This window comes from Ixodes scapularis, unplaced genomic scaffold, assembly GCF_016920785.2.
Source record: "Ixodes scapularis isolate PalLabHiFi unplaced genomic scaffold, ASM1692078v2 PGA_scaffold6__148_contigs__length_123643588, whole genome shotgun sequence".
NCBI lineage: Eukaryota > Metazoa > Arthropoda > Arachnida > Ixodida > Ixodidae > Ixodes > Ixodes scapularis.
The window spans coordinates 102,929,011-102,945,105 of NW_024609881.1; the positions used below are offsets into that span (position 1 = coordinate 102,929,011).

The window sequence follows — 16,095 nt, forward strand, 5'->3', positions numbered from 1 at the left end:
CGAGAGGATGGCCTACACTCTAAGAAAAAATGGAGGAAAAAAGTAGCAACGGCGCGTCTTCCTCCCTTCTACTGACGCGCCCCCAAGCGGACACGAGAAACAGGGAGGAACGAAACGTTTTTCTCCTTCTCCAGGCAGACGGGAGAAAGCTTTCGCCCTCCCGACTGATCTTCTTTCGGTTTCGTTTTTCGAGTAGGTCGCGCACGTTGTTTAATAAATAGCTGTTGAGTTGATGGAGCTTCAGCGGCAGCAAAGGCCGCCTGTAATTCCGTCTTCTAGTATAAACGTGCAGAACATTTCGGTTGCATTGACGTTTTTATCACTAATTTTATCAAACGAGCAAATGAAGCCGCTAGAAACAGCGAAGTTCCGGAGCAGTGCCAGCAGCGCCACGTACACTGGGGGATGGCCGTCTCCGGATTGCGGGACTCGCGCGGCACGAACTACAGTGCTACAGTCACTACAGTAGCGAAACCACGCGGAACTATGTCGACGTTTTCGACGTTATGGAAACCGCAGGAACTGCGTCCAAGACAGGCAGGTTTTGCTGCCGGCTGCCTGGGTGCCTTCCTTCCTGAGTTCGGTTCTGTTTTCCGATGCCGAGTGCAACCGGCGTTCAACGTGGTTCTGTATTTGTGCGTGTCAGCAACATAGCTTCAACATCGTGATGGCAGTGTTGTGGGTTGTGAACAGAAGATTGGAATTATCGCCGATGTGACCGTGTGTTCGCGTATCAGTTGTGTAACAACAAGATGAGATCGTAAACTGTCTGGCATTGTTGCCGTTGGTCGGGCCGTGATCGGAGGGGGCTTGGTGTCACAGGTTGACATTCCGCTTTACATTAAAGAGTATAATACCACTTGAGGGATTACGTGCAATCGATGAACGTGCGGATGGTCATGTTGGAACGCTGGTCTGTACAGTAGAAGCTCCTATCACTATCGTACAGTGGCCAGTGTGACTGTCGGAATTGTCTTGTCTCCGAGAGCGATTGAGCTCTGAGGCAAGGACTGAACAGTACGAAATCGTGACGGAAAGTACGTATATTTACAGTATGGAATTTCGGCATTAAAAAACAATAGTAGGTAAGATCGAAAAAAAAAAGCTACCCTTTATTTTGCTGTTTAAATATACTACGGTTCCTGGAGAAACTGCCCTACAAATAGCGCGCTGGGATGAGCGCTAGAAGTTTTCGGGCTCGCCACGGCGTAGCTCCGTACACTTAACACCTGCCGCAAGTCGCGGCTTTGACTGCATTCAAGTTGATCGAAAAACGATTTCTCAGCCCGTGAAGCATCACTTCCAGCTGAGTGAATATCCGCTCCACAGAGATTAATTCAAGACGGCAATTGCAGCTTTGCGCGAACAGCACAAATAGAAAAACCAATAGAAATACAGGCTACGACGTGCCGTGTGGGGAAACAAACTCATGGCTCCGAACCGCATTGGAGCGGCTTGATTTATTGGCTCTCAAATAATTACAGCATGATCGAGCGTTTAATTTTTAATAAGAGATTAATCCCCTGAGCCATTCAAAATACTCTCAGAGGTATGACATTGCTCGGAAAAAATCAACATGCTGGGAATATTTTTTATTGCTTAGGGAGTCACCGAAAAGTTCCGTACGTTCAAAACGACCAGTATAAAAGACGGAAACGCAGAGCACGGGTGTAGTGTTTGGGTTCGTGTGGTGTTCTGTTGTATTGATACTTGAGTGTGCCGCGTATGTGCTCAATGTATGTTCACCTGATGTTAGTAATAAGCGTAATGTGGACGTGTGTATAGTAGGGGATCCCGAAGCGCAGTAGTGGCCTGAGAAGAGCTAATTATTTTTTGTAGAACATGAATTGGGCGGTACCTAGCGCTACCTACCCTAGCTACTCGCAACTACTCTGCTTGACCACGCCATCTGGTGGCTAGCGAATTAACCTTTCAAGCTACGCGACAAACAGCGGCTTCGAGTTTGTTCTTTCGAGAGCGGCTTTTGGTTTCGCGGATTGAGTTTGCCCTTGTCCGTGATGTGCGGTTGACGAAGGAATTGTGACTCCAGGAACACCAAAGGTAAGACGCAAAGTGCGCGAAGTAACTGGGTATCGGTTGTCTCCGTTTAACATCGCAGTGCTGTCGACGAGAAGACTGAGTAACTGCTTTCGAAACGCAAGTTTCTGTACCTGTGGGGGGAATCTGGCTTTGGAAATAAACACAGTTCGCGGAAAGCTCGTGTTACGCTTTTATTTGTTGCTGCTCTCGTCTTGTACGAGAGACGTAGCGTCATCGTCAAGCCTTATTGGGCTCGATTTGCTCGATTTGGGGCCGCCATATTGAGATGCAAGCGACGGAGGAGCTTTGCTCCCCTGCTTCAGGGACGAAAGTTTCTCCCTTTCTAAAGGAACATAGGTTACAAGATCGTTCCTCCCCTAAGGGAGGACTATCCATACCCTTTTTTCTAAGAGTGTAGTCGTTCCAGCCACCGAAGTGGCTGCTTTAGGGGAGGAAGTGACCGAGTGGGCTAACGCGTCTCAGCTCGAAGCGTGGAGCGAAAGCTTGCGCTGGGAACCTCCTGGGTTCGATCCCCGCCGCCCCCGCCCGTTTCGATCTGGATGAGTTTTGTACCGGCACGCGTTCGTGTGATCACTACTGCGTGATGCACGTTAAAAAACCCAGGTTAGCGGTTGTACTGCACTGGCTAAATTTCTCATCTACTGCTAAGAGACCGATTACCCGTTGAGGCGCATCAAGGCTGTATAAACAGAAAGAGCCAACCAATTTTTTTTAAGTGGCTGCTTTTGTACGAATTTGGAGTGACGGGTTAATCTTCTGTACTCTTGAAGGGGGACAATAGCGACTTCTGCGACACACAAAAGGCATTCTCTCGTCGTGGCCGGAGGCGAGACAACCTCCGTCACTAGCTGTCAAGGTTCCTAGACGGGCATTACAAGCGAGGCGTTAGTGACATCCACCAGCTGCTCTTTGCTAATCGTTTAATTTGTTCTAAAATTTCTTTTCGTGACTTTTTTAACAAGACATTGGTATGTTCGATGTGATGCTGCTCCTTCGAACACATATAGACCGAATAATGAGCGCTGAAATTTCGTTGTAGTATCCCTTTAAACCTTGCATGGAATCGTAAAATTTTATTTACGTCAAATGAACCTTCCGCTAAAAATGCCCCACCTTTCTCAAAAAAATCTTAATAACTCTGCGTGAAAATACGGTCATGTGAATGTTTATTATGCACAATGCGGATCTGACAGAAAACTTATAATTAAAAATATTTTTATCCAATATTTCAAAAATTACTGATGAGAGCTAATATTATTTGCGGTTGTCTCGGGCAAAAATTATAATTGGACAAGGCTATCCAATGAGGAACAAGACGAACATTTTATTAAGCAGACCTTCATGGTAGTATATGGCAGAAAGCATTCTCACTTATTTCCAGAATTTCCCCCCCGTCTTGCCAGAACATTCCCCCTGATATTATCTGACATCTTCGCCTTAGTATTTCCTGCTCTATCTCTCTTTCTCTCTCACCTTCTCTTTTTCTTTTTCTTTTTTCTCAAGAGTAATATCACTCCCCTAGATGATGACCTAGCCAAGTTAGATTAGTCCGCAGTTCAGTTAACCACCTTCTATTGTGTTTGTTTTTTACTAGCTACTAGCATTACTAGATCTCCTCCATTGGCAAACTTCCAAGGGGACGCAGCCCACAACCCTTCTCCCCCCTGGTATGTCACTGGTTGATGAAGCCTCTCCCTCTCTACACTCTGCAGCGCGTTTTAGCAACACTTCAGAGGAAAATTACTGCAGGCAAGATCCTTGCTCTTAACTGAATATAGAGATTGAAACGTTCACATCCTCAACGTTCCGAACCAACCAGGGATTGGAACGTTCACACCCTCAAAAAAAACAAGCGTCTACAGTTGTTCTACTCCCGACAGTATTTTAATAGTTTTGCGTACTATATTGATGCTGATCATAATTTAAGAGTTCCACGCATTTTATTTGGCAAAGCCATTTGTTGCGAGTAAACTTTGCAGCCTTGTTTGTTTGTCTCGTCTGCAGGCAGTTTATTTTAAGGTACAGTCTTGAATCTCTCGTTTATTTTCCCCACGGTTTTGTGACCCGTGAGATACAAAGAAGGGGTCTAAATGCAATCGTCCGCTCATAGGTTATTTCTGTTTTCTTTTCTGTTGTGAGTGTGGTACTTTGTGCGTGTCTCTGAAAACAAGGAATTCGGCAGTTTGGTGGCATTGTGGATGTGTGTATAAAGGAAACATTATTAAATAAACGCGTTAGTTTAGTTCGAGACGTTGTCTATTTCGACTTTTTTTTTAAACAATATTTTCTTCTTTTTCTGCTCCAGTCTTGCGTTAATATTACTGTGGTAAACTTCTGCCAGTTCCCCTGCACGATACCCTATTTTGGTACGCTGGGCTATTCACCAAATCTCTCATCTACCGACACTCGTTTAAATATAGCACTTATTCTCTCCTGACTCATTTATTTAAACGTGTGTGCTCGCGGGATAGCCACAAAAACTGCAGGGAGTCAATATTCACTATTTCATCTGGACCTATTTTAGCCTTCATGAGTCTAGTTTGCACTTACAATTTCTAAGTGCAATATTCACTATTTCATCTGGACCTATTTTAGCCTTCATAAGTCTAGTTTGCGTTTACAATTTCTGACTGAGAGCTCAAAATAAAGGAAATAAACTGTTTCTTTCTACCTGCACCACCTGGCGGTATAACAGAATTTAATTTAACATAAAAAATGAGGACCGTAATTGGCCAAAAGATTTTTTTTAGTTTTTAAAGTGAATTAAAAAGAAGAAGAGGAAGGCAGCTGAATTTTGGAATTGAAACAAACTTGGAGAAGTCTAGCAGGCATTTAGGATTATCTGTGTATCTTCTTTTCTCTTTGGTGTTCAAATATTACTTGTTCCGCATGGCCTTTCCTCTTGTCTTTGGTTTTCTTGACGACGAGAAAGTTGACTTGTTCTTGTTTAGATTTTTTTGTCTAGTTTAAAGTATGGTTTTTAGTTGGGCAGACTCTCCTTCATTAAATGCAGTAACACTGGCCTAGAGATCCTCAGGGGTGGGTTCGAATCGTGGCCGAGGAGCCCGCATCTGGCAGAGCCTAGTTGCGGAGGTGGTAGTTTATAACCGAGCTTTCGGTCGCACGTTAAAAGATCAACAGGTGGTCGAAATTAAACTTAAGTCTTCCACAGGGCGTGCTAGATACCCTTCGTTGGCATGGCCCGTAAATCCATCAAATTTAACTGAACTACAACAACTCACCTTAGAAGACTGATGGTCAAAACAACCAAGAGGGTTGACAAGGCGACGATGACGAGCATCCCTATTCCGCAGTTTCAGAGGCCACGTAGATGTCTAGTATCCGCGCTAACAAAGTACAGGCTGTCTTCCTATCAATCCTGTCAGAGACCTGTTTTAAAAGGCACAGTCGGGCGCTTTATCATTGGCTTTCCATTATTGCCCATTGGTTTATCCTAATCTTGACCGAGACACCACTTCCCACCTTCATCCTAAGCCTTATGTAAGAGCGAAGTTTCTGAAATACGACTCGGATGTGCTTAAATATTTTTACACCTTTCCAAGCAACTGCCATTCTTAGGCTACACTTCTGGTTGTTCGGTTTTCATCTAGGAAACTACGGTCCGAAATTGTCAACAGCATGTAGGCTTGACTGCACGGTTCTCCGGTTCATACCTGGCATCTTTTGCTCAAGACTCGCACTCCGGTAATTATTTGGCGAGACAGATAAAACTCATAGACATCTCAAGGAAAAGCACTGTGGTACTAATCAAAGCCTGAGAAGGCTTTGGTTAGTACCACAGGCTGAGAAATTCTCCGCGGTGAGGGTGGGGGTGTGCGTTACCTTTTCGTCAGGACTGGAGATTGAAGCTAACGAAAGCACGCTGGAATTCTATTTCCTCTGTATTTTGTCAATAAAGACAACGTGGGCGTTATTTTGTTTACATGCCACTACTAGAAGCTCGTTACATGGCGCGTAAACAGCGTCTCGGTAAGGATCATGACCCGGGCCCGGGGAGGGGGCAATCCGAACAAAGGGAGGGGGGGGGGGGGGGGCGGAGCCCTCCCCTCCCCCCCTTTGTTCGGAGTTTACTTAGGGGGGGGGGGGGGGGCATGAGCCCTGATGCCCCCCGCAGTCTACGCCTATGCTCTGAACGACGGGCGATAACTAGGGTCGGCGGGTCCGGACTGCCGGCTCTCGAAGACGGGCAACCGGGACGTACAATAAACCCATTCGCTGCCTTCTCGTTGTGTTGTGTCACTTCCTAGGAGACGAGCGAAGCACAGACCGATGGGGCGGCCACAAATAGTGAAGACAACTCAAACTGGTGTCCAAATGACGACTCTAGAATATTCTCTAAACACTTGGACCTATCGAGGCTCCCGATGGTCTTAAAAAAACGCAGAAAAGAACCAGGGACATGCCACGCAGGTGCACACGGGTACTGCTGAAATCGGGGTCGCCGCCGCTCGCAACGGCCCGACGGGCAGACTGGCCGCCCCATTAACAGAGACGCCTCCGCTTGTGGCGCTGAATGCAGTACTCTCGTGGTGCCGCCTGGCCATTGCCGGCTGGCTATTCTACTCTTCACGACGTTTTCTATTCTGTTGAACCTTTGGGCTCATGTTACTCCGGTTTTCATATTATGTTCTTATTTTTAAAAATAACAATCAATTAATGTGATCCACTAGCAATATTTGTAACGATATTATATTACAAATTACCGCCGCAAAAAGGTAAAGTGGTAATAAACCGATCTCACCAAGCCTTCGGCAAATCCGGGACGCCACCGTAACTTAGTTCACAGGAGGCAGACGGCTGTGCATGCGAAGGCTTGTGCCGTCTCGTGCCCCACACGCGCAGGGATCTAGCGGTGTTGTCAAACGTGCAGAAAGACTAAAGTTCCCACGATGCATTGCGGCAGCGATGGCGTAGGCAAACTGGATGGTGGGATTTGTCTTTTACATAATTGCCCCAAAAGGTAACGGACTACAAGTAATTCGTAACTTGTAACAGATTATTTTACAAGTTTGGCTCAAAGAGAGCACACTGCAAAGTGATAGGCCCGTCCTTCTTGTCTTTGCCGCGTGCAAGGATTGCGCTCGTTGCACGACGATCCGAAACTTACCAGCGCCGATGCCGACACGAGCTCGCCGGTGCCTCGTGGATTTATTGTAGTTATGACGTTCGAGGTGAAAGGGGCTCGTCTAGTCTTCTAGGTGTTGTTGGCTCTGAACGCCCTCTTTTTTTTTTTTCTTTTAGTAGCAATTGACTACGTCAATTATCCGAAAGAATAGAGGAACGTATCGGTTGCCATCTTGTTCTGAGAAAATCTCGTTGCCATGCGACGTGGTTTGCATCGGTCGGAAACGCTTCGTCAGCTAACATTCGAAGATAAGATTCCTGTGAGAGGCCGTATGAAAGTGCCGAACAAAGCACTTGAAGCGTCAGCGATAGCGAAAAAGGACACGGAAAACCGCGTCTGTCAGCAACTTGTGTATTTGCATAAAAAGTTGATTTCATCGGCACGTTCACCGTTCTTGTGGCGTTTCTTTATCGTCAGGCGTTCTTTATCTAGGTGTTCGGCATTATATTATGTCCAGATAAACACAAGGCCGCGAGGCTTGACACGGATTGATTGACGGGTGGAAAAAAAGGAGTTAGGTGCTCGGCGCTGATTGGCTGACGGGACCAGAGGCGTAGGCGAAGAGAAATATGGTGGGCGAGGAGGAGCTCGGCTACTTGAGCGCACTAAAGAAGAGGGGTATGGAAGGCTTCGGGAAGATCGCCAGGTAGCCTGATATCGCTTCATTCTAGCAACAACTACCAAGCGTACACATGGTACGTGATAAACTATCCGCTGAAGACCACCCTGGACGTAGGCGTCTGGTGTCTGCAAACCCAGAGTGTCGATATACCTTTGCGATGCTAGAAATTCCTAGGCAATTGTGCAAGACAAACGCCTAGCAATTCGCCACTTTTTTTTTTTTTTTTGCTTTACTTACTTTGTTGTTGTTTTTAACACAGATTGGGCTTTATTAGCCGAATTTTATGAGAAGCTCGCCACAAAGAACCATTGATGAAACCGTCACGTTACACCTTGCGGCTAAATTTAACGGACAAGTTGTAGTCACGTGGCGCCAATATTCCCCGTTCAATTTAGAGAGGTAATTAACGTCAAGTGACCAGGTTCAGTAACTTGAAGTCCCAAGCTACCATATTTCCTCTAAATTTAGCGGGGAAAGTTTTGACAGATGACGACAATTTTCCTTCTAGGTCTGAGCGAAAAAATCCATGACGCGCGAGCCAGTCAAGATTATTAAGTCACGTGATGTCATACAGTGCGATTCTGCTAGATGCTAGTTTGCGCTCAACAGGACTTGTGCTCCCCGGTCGATGTGGGCATAATCAAGCTGTAGGTGTTTTTATTATGTCTAGTTGTTAAATGGTGGCGTCACCTCTTCTAGAGTTGAAAAGAGCCGTGTACATTTCCTCCTATAGATCCCGTAAAATACAGCAGCAGCAAATCTAATGTAACAATAATTATCCACTTTAATGATGCGTCCTGTCGAAGTTGCGCTGCAGAATCGTGAATTTTTGCAAAATATATTTTTGCAGGAGGTAGGAGGAGATCGAGTCGAAGCAAGGATCCAAGCCGCAAACATTTGGCTTAACTTCGAGCTCCGGTAGTACATTTCAATTGACCACTACAAACACATGACATGCATGCACAACGCTCGTACTTATATAAGAACGCTGAAGTTTACTTGTGATTTGGATTTTTGTCGAACAATCACAGAATATTAATTTATTTAGCATTGCGCAAATTTGTCTTCATAACCTATGGAAGAGAATCCAGGGCCCACTTGCTGGCGAGGACACCATGCCGTACTGATCGATGGGCATTTCTCCCTGAAATGAAGAAAAAAATCATTTCTGTATATACTCCAATATAGGTCGCCCTTTTATCAGGACAATATACGCTCCCGCGACGTTCAGAGGAAAGCTGATCCTTCCAAAATTACGGAAGCACAGCGAATCATATGGCGCTGATAAGGTACTGACTGCTTAAGAAACAAATCATGGAGTTGGGCTAGTCGCTTTAGCATAGCTTAAGATGCTAAAAGAAATTTTAATAATATTAAAACGATACACACACGTATCGGAAAGAAACTTTTCTTCTTCAAGTGTGTAAAAAAAGAAAAAAAATTGTCCGAAAGGAGAACGGAAGGCTAGATTAAGGAGCGCACAAGCACAACTTTGACCGGCAACTGAAAATTTACTTCTGCACAAAACCGCAAGTTAACAAGAGACGGAAAATATAGACACAAAAACACTCAGCCCGATGAAACACTTCCAGAATGCCGACACGTTCTTATGCAAATTTACTGCACCTACTGCCGGCTCCACTTCTTAAGGAAAGCGGGGATATCCTGTTTATTGTTAATGCAACTTGATTCGTGATTTGTTTTCCACTGTTTTTGTCACCGAACGCCACAATCTAATTAACTGTGGAGGGATAATAACATAATAGGGACTTGAGATACCTTGCACTTCTTGATCTATCAACTAGTACAGTAATCTAAAGTCACTGGTTCCTTTAAAGGTAACACCAAGTTCTTAGTATGTCGCCATTTTAGTCCATAAAATTAGTAGTTTCTCCTCCACATTCTAATCCTTGTTGAGACAATCCGAAATCTCAGCGAGAAGCTGCTTCATAAACACATTCCTTGTATACCGCCATTTCGTTACTCATACACCGACTAGACCAACGCACATCTTCGCACCGCCAACAGAAGTATCGTCGGTACTTGACGGGAAAAAATATATTTCCGGTAATTATATTTGCGTTAAACATTTACATTTTTATAGAGGAAATGTAGAGATGAACACGACTCATACGTTAACTGCCTACGCAGCGCTGATGACATTATCTTGGTGAGGAACGCTTTCAGTACGATAGCAATGCATGGCAAACATGGCGCGACTTGTTCAGAGCGCCCCTTTAAACCTTTTAAAATGTAAATGGACCAAATAGTGATTGCCGTGGCAACAGAGGCCAATCATCCAATCACCTTGCGAGGATTTGGTCGTCTGTACGTCAGTATGTATGACGGTGGTCACACGTACTTTCTATCCTAAATTATTTGTAGTGCGCCACAACCTTTCACCAACCTTTCGCCACCGGATCTTCGGTGTGTCGTGAAAACATGAATCAAAGGCCGACGGTCGAAGCTGAACGAGCAAAGCCAGCGTGAAACCTTTTTTTGCAATTTGACTACCTTCCAAAAGATTACACTTACGTACTTGTTATTACTTTTAGAGTAAATTAACATCCTGTGGAAGGGCTAGGGGATCATTTATATCTTCCACCACATGAAACTGGAAATTCCCAAAATAAACGAAATGACTAGTCTGGTCAATGCGCGCATTCAGCTGGTCAAAAAAAAAAAAGACATCGTTTACACTCATTTTTTTATGCTGCATGCGTGTCCCTCTTAAGCACTCACTAGAAGAAGGCTCTTACCGCAAAAATAGCGCGTTTGCTTTTAACACAACCAATGAATTTAAATATGCTGTCCCTCAAGAAGTCTAAGATATTTGCGTCCAAAGCAATCAAACCGAATAGCGCACTTGCTTTTGGTCGTTGAAATCCCCAAAAAAAACTTAAGGGGGAACACTGGTCTTGGAGTTTTTTCTCTTATTATATGACAAACCCAATGAAACTACACAAGCTTGTTCATCTTTTTGTGCTGATTTTATATATATGGTAATTTTCTCAGTCAGTAGAATTGTCCTCAAGATAATTAAAACTTGCCTGCATTTTTTTGGAGGAACGATAGGGGAAAAACTGTTTAACAAAATAAACATTTTAACACGTGGCTAGATACTACAAAGTGTAGAGGATACAATGTTGTAAAAACTTTTAAGGTAAACCCATTACTACTGAGCTTACCACACATTGAAGTTCAGTGCTCAATGCATGACTAATTAGTAATAAAACAAACGATCAAATAGAAAACCTTCCAGACTTATATTAAAAACTCTGCTCTCAACATTGTATGCTTCACACATTTAGCTACACATTTCAGAAAAGGTTTTTGTTTCTATCTGCTCTAGATGCTGAGAGATCCATCCTGCAAATTTTCAATGAGTCCAAAAATTGTGTTTTGTGAAAACAATGTTTTAGAGTTTTAGAGTCAACTTAAACACACATTCAGTCCGCAGAGACATTATAAATTGATTTATAGCTCAAATATTCATCCACGAAATTATAAGCCTCGCAGATTCAGAAGAACAACAGTCATCACCTTTTTTCAAAAGAATGCAGTTTTAGAAAATTTTTGGCTTCAAAAACCCATGTCCCCCTATAGGAACATATAGCTCACCATAGCCAGACCATCAAATTGGTCAAATTCACACAGGAAATCACGCGTGCCTGGTAAAATGTAATCATGAAGATGAGGCAATCGCCCCAGGATTTGAATATTTCCACAAGTAAGGTCAAAATCAAAAACTCAGATCCTTTTTTTTTAATGATCTAACTCTGACCTTGACACCGCATGGCTATCATGGCACCGCAGGAACGCTTCAGGAGGAAACTTGCCTTCTGCGATTCGCCGAGTTCCCAACGAAAATGCTGAGTCATTCTGGCAACCGTGTAGGCGAGCTCGACGAGAGCGAGCTTCATTCCCAAACAGTTTCGGGGTCCTATCCCAAAAGGCTGGAAAGCAATCTTCGGGAAACTATCCTCGTTCTCCTCGCTGAACCTGGAACGCAAAATTGATGATCCAATAAGCCTTTTTTTTTAAGTTCAGTGCCATCCGATGGCTGAAAAAGCAGTTTTATTTTCACCGAACTATTGGCGGTCATGAAACTATATTTCATTGGGCACCCTAACTGTCGCACGTGATGCAGATGAGAATTAATTCTGCAATCATTGCTTACTTTGTTCTCCGTTCGTTTTAGTTTCAATGGTGCGATCATAAAAGCTAACCACTACACAGGGGCGAATCTTACGCCCCTTGATGAAAATTTTGCCATCAAAAATCTTTGGAGATAAACATGAACCAAGAAATTAATTGGAGCACATCCCTACATAAACGCTTACACAGCCGATGTACCAAATTCGTACATGGTGTAGTACTGACATCTCGAACTTACATGCTTCATAGATCCATCGCTTGATAGTATCTTGAACTTCTTTCTTTATCAACCTCAAGAAGAACGCCATTAGTTTTGCACAGGTTCCATACAATGTGATAAGGATAGTGACCTTTGTACCTTTTACGGGATTGTCCAGGGGTATCGGTACTTGTCGCGGACAGAAACGTCCACATTTCGTATGGTGTCTACGTCAAGATGTTATGAATCAGGAAAGTCAAGTTTACAACAAAAATCATGAATCATTCAACTCTGTGAAGGTACATGACAAGCGAAGCTGTTTAGCACACGACACAGACCCGGCCCAAGGAACCGAGAAAAACTAGACACGCACGACGGGACCGCCCCCGGGCGGAAAGCGGACACGCTCGACGGGTCTGCCACCCCGGGAAAGCGGACGGAAAGGAAACCAGGGTCGCAAGTGCTTGAACAGCGACAAAGAGAGACCAGCGCGAGCGTAGACATGGTCCACGCGGGTTGCACAGCGGCATATTTTTGAGAAACCTTTATTATCTACCTGAGAGTCTACCCCAAGAAAATTGTGCTTTTTGATAACTAATCTACTCAAAATGCATATCCAAGTGATGAGAGGCAGAAGCTTCTGCACAGATTGAAGCGATTTTGCATCAAATTCGTTATCTAAGTTGTTGTTGACGCACATAAAAAATCCACGGAACCCTAGCTGTGAACAGCTTCACTGTAAAAACTCTCATGTGTACTGGCAGTCTTTCGCCAATATAAAGTGAAGTCATTACTGCATCAGCAAGATCTACGCTTTTTCTAGCGCTAACTAATAACACGGAGATAGCATTCTGGTGCGCATGGGAACCATCAAATTATATACACCAGAGGGTCCTTCCCGCACCTCTGAGAAACAAACCATCAATTGAACTCTTTCAAGCGGAGTTAACTACCACTTATCTTCTAAGTTGCTTACTCTGTTTGTAAAATTATCGTATTAATTTTTCTCAGCGTGAATCTTTATGACCTCCTTTTTGATGGTATTCTATGGGCCCTGAGAGTATGGTAATGATTATTTAAGCATATAATAATCTAGAGGGTCAGGCCCCATGCATTGCGGCAGGTTCGAAACGGCGGGGCATAGACAAAGACATCGGTGGTCGCATGAAGGAGAGGGGATCCTCATGGGACTTTAATAGATCACTGGCTACACCCTAATCTACATAAAGAAGCAGCAAAGCATGTGTCTATCATTATTTAGTACTTACTTTGCAAAAAAATGCGCGCGAATAAGACGACAAGCACACGAATATCTTCCAGTCGTCACGACTAATCGAACACGCCTAGGCTTTCTTCTGCCTTCTTCTTCAGTTCTGTCGTTTTCTTTCTCGTTCTTTCTCTACAAACCACCAATCTTAGCGCTTAGGATTTTCCGCGTTCTACCTCCGCCTTGGCCCCCCATAAGTGACAGACCTAAATGCGTGGAGGAAGATGTCCAGAGAAAGAGACGAGAGCGCGAAGGGACGTCAAGCCGTCGAGCTCTTACTCGAGTGAATAGGGGGTAGACCTAAAGCTTTCCTGAACTGGAACTGGGTGCCACGGGTATTAGTTCCCAGTCAGGAACTAATACCCGTGGCCTAAAGCTAGCCTATCTAAAGCTAGGTGCCCTTGTTTCCACTGCACGAGTCAAACACGGTCAGATGTTGGACACAAACTCCAGACGCCTGTCTTCCTTGTTTTATCGCGTTCGACGAGTGCAGTGGAAACAAAGGCTTCTAGCTTTAGGCCTACCCACTAGTCGGTCCAACCAGAGCTTGGCATTCTGACGTCCCCAGCGATCTCTCGTCTCTCCTCTCTCTCACTTTTTCATCGCATCATGTCAAGCCGATGATAGCTCAGTTTTCTAAATGCAACACTCCATTTATTAGTTTCGCCTTCGTTAGATCAACAATATATCAGTCAAAGGTGCTGGTGAAATTAGTTTTGGAAGGTCATTGAAAACACTTTCTGGTTGCCACTATATGGCGCCAAGGGCCTCATCAGCAATTGCATCGCCCCATCTATCGGCAAAATAGTACACAAACAACACACAACAAAAAGCTTCAGGCGCATAGAATATTTTGGTCGGCCATGAGGGCATTTTCAGATGACGATTGCCAGTCGCAGCAAGTGTAGCTAAAACTAGAAATTCTGAACTGGAAAAAGGGTTCATCTGAAAGCACGCAGAGCGTTTGAAATTTAATGGCGGACACCCTTCGTGCCGATTGGCTGTTAGTGAGCATGCCCTGCGCTTTTCCGTGGCGAAGAGGAAAGCAGACAGAAAGGCAGAGGCGCTCGCAGACGATTAACGCCTGCGTCACGTTCTTGCAGCTCGTATTTCAATCGCTGCCCCAAACCCACGTGACCCATGATCGAGCAGTTGGGCACTTTCTGTAAAAAATGCTCTCTTCTTAAAACCAATGAGACTCTTAATCCCCATCCTTAAAAAACAGCACAGCGAAATTGAGTAAACAACGTCCCGGCACAGTAATTTTGCCATAATATTTTCGAACAGTCAGATACAATCTTCCAATATGGTTGAAATATTGTTATTCGAAGAAATTCGAGTGTTCCTAGTAAAGTGGGTGGTGCGAAAAAGTAATGGCGGGAGCCATATCTAATGACTTTGGCCATTACATATGACCGAAGCTCAGAAGGATGTGTCAATGATGCCGTATATTAGCCCAGCGTGCGTGAAGAGTGATAGAACCTAGTTAAACTGATATACCATAGATATATTAACGTAGAGGCTGTAGTCGCCACAAAAGAAGTGCTACCTGATCATCGTATTGAAATGACGGCTTAATCACAGTGGGCTGATTGCTCGTGATTCTTCTTTTCGTTGCTGTCTTTTTATTTTTACAGTGATTCTCCAAGGAAAGCTTTAAATGTCAACGTGTTTCTTTTTTATTTTTCTTATCTATATTGTCTGCTTTAATTTTGATATTAAAGTTTTTTGTGTAATTTTTGCGCGGTATTTTGCCTTTCTGTGTGTCACCCTGCGACCTCTTCCGGGCATATATTACCTTCTCAGTATCTCAAGATAAGATGCCACTGAACATCCATGCTCTAGAAAAGCAGACGTTGTACACAGTGCAAGAAACCGTAAAAATCTAGTTTCTCTTTAAATTATAAATACTTGGTTAAAGCAATTTACGCCATCCCTCAACGACGATTATTTTCTAAAATTTAGATATCTTTATCTTCATCACCACCAAAAAATATTTATGTAAACGATACCTGTCAGGGTCAAACTTCATGGGATCCGGGAAAAACCTCTCATCCCTCTGAATCTGAAGTGTTGGAGACATGATGCATGTTCCAGCCTTGTATTTGATGCCCTGGTACTCAAAGTCTTCCTTTGCTTGCCTTGTGGTAAACCTGTGAATTAAGTATCAGATGTTCACGTGGTAATATTCTGACGTCATATGGTGTCAGGTCACTTGAATCAAGTTATCCGCAAGCATTAGGGGAGAAATTATCATCCCCTTATCTGACGACACGTGACCCCACGTCCCGACAGCGTCGTTGCCTCGGGTAATACCGCAGGTTATTTCACGCCACCTCAATTTTCTTTCTAAATATAACGGGAACTTCCAACATGTTTCCCCTCTAAATTTAGCGGGGAAGTAGTCACATGACCCGACATTACTTGACGTGGTCACTGGGTATGACAATACGGTGCCAATTCGTTTCATCACGTGATGCAATGACGTCAGGTGACGTCAATTTTCCCGCTATTTTAGCGGGGTATTGCACTGATAGACAGACGGAGAATTTTATGGGATCAGGGCCCTTTTAAAAGCCTGTCATACTTTGGAAGAACTGTTTATTTTATTGTTATTTTCGACATTGTAACTGAATAGACGC

At 44.0% G+C, this 16,095-nt stretch overlaps 1 protein-coding gene across 2 annotated transcripts in view; it reads right to left on the reverse strand.

Annotated features, from left to right (window-relative positions):
- Positions 1-8,849: 8,849 nt before the first annotated feature.
- LOC8024934 (cytochrome P450 3A14) overlaps positions 8,850-16,095 on the reverse strand; it is a 42,529-nt gene continuing 35,283 nt past the window's right edge. For both annotated transcript variants that reach the window (XM_040504878.2, XM_040221233.3), the window contains exons 13-15: positions 15,466-15,606; positions 11,669-11,831; positions 8,850-8,973 (exon numbers count right to left, since the gene is read on the reverse strand). In XM_040504878.2, coding sequence (XP_040360812.1) covers positions 8,896-8,973; positions 11,669-11,831; positions 15,466-15,606 — 382 coding nt within the window. In that variant the 3' untranslated portion in view covers positions 8,850-8,895. The remainder of the gene's footprint in view (positions 8,974-11,668; positions 11,832-15,465; positions 15,607-16,095) is intronic.